The sequence below is a fragment of the Trachymyrmex septentrionalis genome, unplaced genomic scaffold (genome assembly GCF_001594115.1).
Source record: "Trachymyrmex septentrionalis isolate Tsep2-gDNA-1 unplaced genomic scaffold, Tsep1.0 scaffold14, whole genome shotgun sequence".
NCBI classification, from domain to species: domain Eukaryota; kingdom Metazoa; phylum Arthropoda; class Insecta; order Hymenoptera; family Formicidae; genus Trachymyrmex; species Trachymyrmex septentrionalis.
The window spans coordinates 3005462-3008929 of NW_017304543.1; the positions used below are offsets into that span (position 1 = coordinate 3005462).

Sequence of the window (3468 nt, forward strand, 5' to 3'; positions counted from 1 at the left end):
GAACCGAACCAGCACGGTGAGTCGTATAGTTGCAAAGAATGGAAAGAATATCAAAAACCGAGATATGAATGTATTCTAATGTCTCTATCCGCCACGCCTGCACGATACATTTGCATCTGTCACATATTTATAAGCAAATTTTCATGTTGGTTCTTGTGGAAGGTGGGACGATTGGAATTCAAATGGATTTTATATGGCTTTGTAGATTTCAACAAAAGGAGACATTTGAGAGTATGGAATGCATTTCGCAACTTATTCAAAATCAAAGTTCTATTCGAATTGTCTTATTTAAATAATTCTGCAAAATAGACTTTAATGCGTTGCCTGTTCAGCGAGTTTTATATATTTTATCATGTGCGACATAATAGAATTTTTATTATTATAAGAATAATGTGATAAATTATTGTGTAATACGATTACTAAGATTGTCATGTACTGTGTTGAACAGAGCACTTGTTTACGTTATTATCTTTAGCTGTCTATGTCATTTAATAATATAAACATTTTCTACAAACGTTTTAAGAATTTTAATCACGACTGCTCATTATATAGTCATTAATCAATGTGTTATTTCTATCAAGAATACAACGTTTGAATACCTGAAGCGCCGCGAACATCAGCATCTCTTCCTCGGTGCAGTCGATCTCCTCTGCGAGCAATTGCCACTTGGCTTGCTCGTAAATCATGTTGATGCGCACTGCATCGGTTTTCGGATTCAGATCATAGAAGGAGTAGAATTTGAACTTCAGTCTAAGTGTATCGAATTCGCGGATACCCTGTTCCATAATCGACAGCGAGGAATCCAGCCAGCTGACGTTCATTCTCGCCCTCTCGATCAGGCTCTTCGGCCTAATCAGCTTCACTCGCACCTCTGGCGAGATCGACGTCGGACTTTGCGCCAAGGATTCTGTCAGCCCGCCGTTTAATGCCTCGAGACTCATCGTGCTGTTATTGGCGTTGAAGGAACCGGTACTGCCGAAGCCTGATGAATTGTTGTTTCTTTTCCATGTGCCGGTATGCTGGAAATTTACAAGTATTCGCAAAATATGCATTGACGCAATGCTATAAAAATAATTACGATGTGACTGAAAATTAGCTATGTCTACATTATTTGGAACTAATTTCTTGTTCAATATATCGTAATAATACGCTCTTTGAATATATCGTAATGGTACGCTCCAAATTCACATTTTTTATCTTCATCCTTTCATTCCCGAATTATTAATAGTTACAAAATAGTATTTTTTATACTCTTGTGCATTACATGATAAATAATGATTCATAAAAGTTTTAGAAACGTTTAAGAATTTTTTGCATATTATTTTTGTTATGTAATTATGTATAATAATTTGTTACAAAATTTATACATATTTCATTATATATAATAAAATCTGCTTTCTTACTTTTATTAGTCAATAAATCTACTTAAAGTAAATAAAATAAATAAAATATATCAAGAAAGCTGTAACTTTGCAAATTCTTATTGTATCTATAATAATTTTTATCACCAAATCAAACGATAAGAAATAAAAAATGATAATACCTATTTTAATGAGATTTTACATACTATATAATATATATATATTAAGAGATATGTATTTTATCTGTACAAGTTTAAAATTTTTATAATCACATATACAAGACTAAAAGAAATTAATATACATTCGCAAATATAAAGATGGTAATAATATTTTGTTTCATAATTCTAAACATGTAGCCATGTAAATGGAAGGGTTAAGAAAGATCTCGCTTGTATGATAAGTTTACCGAGACGGGAGAGCTGATCGGCGTGCTGTGATTTCTGTTGTTGGGCGTAACTGGCGCGCACATGAATGGGCTCGATTGATCTAAGCTTCCCGTAGATCCTCTGGGACTTTGGCTGGCCGGGATGAAAGTATTCGTGTCGGCCGGTACATTCCAGTGCCCATTCTTTTGATGTTCGACTTTTTTCTTGGTCGGCAAATCTTTCAGATTGTATTTCAGGTGATTCGGTTCAAGCGGCTTGCAGAACGAGAGCTCCTCTGGATGTCTAATGCCTGCCAACAGTAATCGCGGAATTACTTGCATATTAATTAATTTCACGTTAGTGAAGATTATTAGATTGAGGGGAGAGATAGAGACGCGTGTCTCCTTTGCTTCCGCACGAGGAATCAAAGGTGAAGTAAAAACAGTCATGATATTCATTCCCTCTAGATATATTCTTATAAGGAGATGGAGTAATTGACAAAGATCGTATGCAACGCATTGGAGTTTATTTATGAATATGACATACTGATCTCATACCGTCGATCTATTTAATAGAATAACCGGCAGAAGTAGAAAAACCAGTAGCACCAGTAGCCACGGTGAGATTGAGACAAGCTCGAATAGACAGCAATCGCGTTGCATTAAACAAATGTTATAACGCGATATTTCCCGCAAATGCGGAATTACTTTTTAGGTCATTAGTAGAACGATAAGCTCGTATCTCTGACGGTACTTCCTTCTACTCGAGAGTCAGTTTTATCCTCGCGATGGAATTATCGCGTTAACCCACTTCCTTGATTAAAAAAGCGAGCTCAGTATTCACCGCGATGGCGAATCGACAGCCGTGACGGTTTACGCGACCTTCGCGTGACAAAAGTGAGCTTATCATTTTTATTTCGTTACCACGTGTAATATTATAATTACCGCTGACACGCTTATCCATCTCGAAGTTACGATGTGCTTGCCACGATAGAACTCACATGTTGCCATTTATTTATTCATAATAACTTGTAAGTAAAATAAATTTTAAATCAAATTTAAGAAACTAGGGGTGGCTTAATAAACATATGAAATAATGAACATACAGCGCAGGATGTATTTAGCGAAAATCGTATATTTAAAATTACAAGGTAGACGTTTTTTTGGTCAGGTTTTGACCATCATCAATTTTAAATCGAACAGAAGAAAGAATCTTTAATTTAATCGAAGCGAATCTTTTGGTGCTTAATAATATTAATAAGCAAATTTTTGCAAGCACATTTTTCAGTTAAATTGTGTGCTGATTCGATTTGTTGGACTCGAAACACAATCGGAAACTGAAGCTAAAATACTAATATCTCAAGTTAAATTGATTATCATTTTATTAATGATACTCATAAATTTGTAATGTGCTGAGAAACAGCCATAACAAAAGATTTCGTAATTTGAGAAGATTTCTTGTTCAATCGGCTCGCTACCAAAAAGACGAAGTGACGTAAAGTCATTTAGATAATCATAGAAACTAGCCAGGCTGATGTTACAAAAACAGATTACGTAATGTCGAAATATATATCTAGAGTAGCTCTCACGTTTTTACTCGAAATTAATTTTCTCCTTGACGAAAGACGCTGTCATAAGACGTGAAAATTTTCTGTGTGTCTCAAGTGTCAGCTTGTATTATCTATATTTTCCAATATATTAATCGCGATTGACATCTGTACATTCCTTTTCTCGTTCCTCGTA

The 3468-nt window shown here is 35.0% G+C and overlaps 1 protein-coding gene across 1 annotated transcript in view; it reads right to left on the reverse strand.

Moving 5' to 3' along the window:
- Window positions 1–3468, reverse strand: part of LOC108745529 (unc-112-related protein-like) — a 46168-nt gene that overhangs the window by 3103 nt on the left and 39597 nt on the right. The window contains exons 3-4 of the mRNA XM_018481711.1: window positions 1768–2036; window positions 600–1019 (exon numbers count right to left, since the gene is read on the reverse strand). Coding sequence (XP_018337213.1) covers window positions 600–1019; window positions 1768–2036 — 689 coding nt within the window. The remainder of the gene's footprint in view (window positions 1–599; window positions 1020–1767; window positions 2037–3468) is intronic.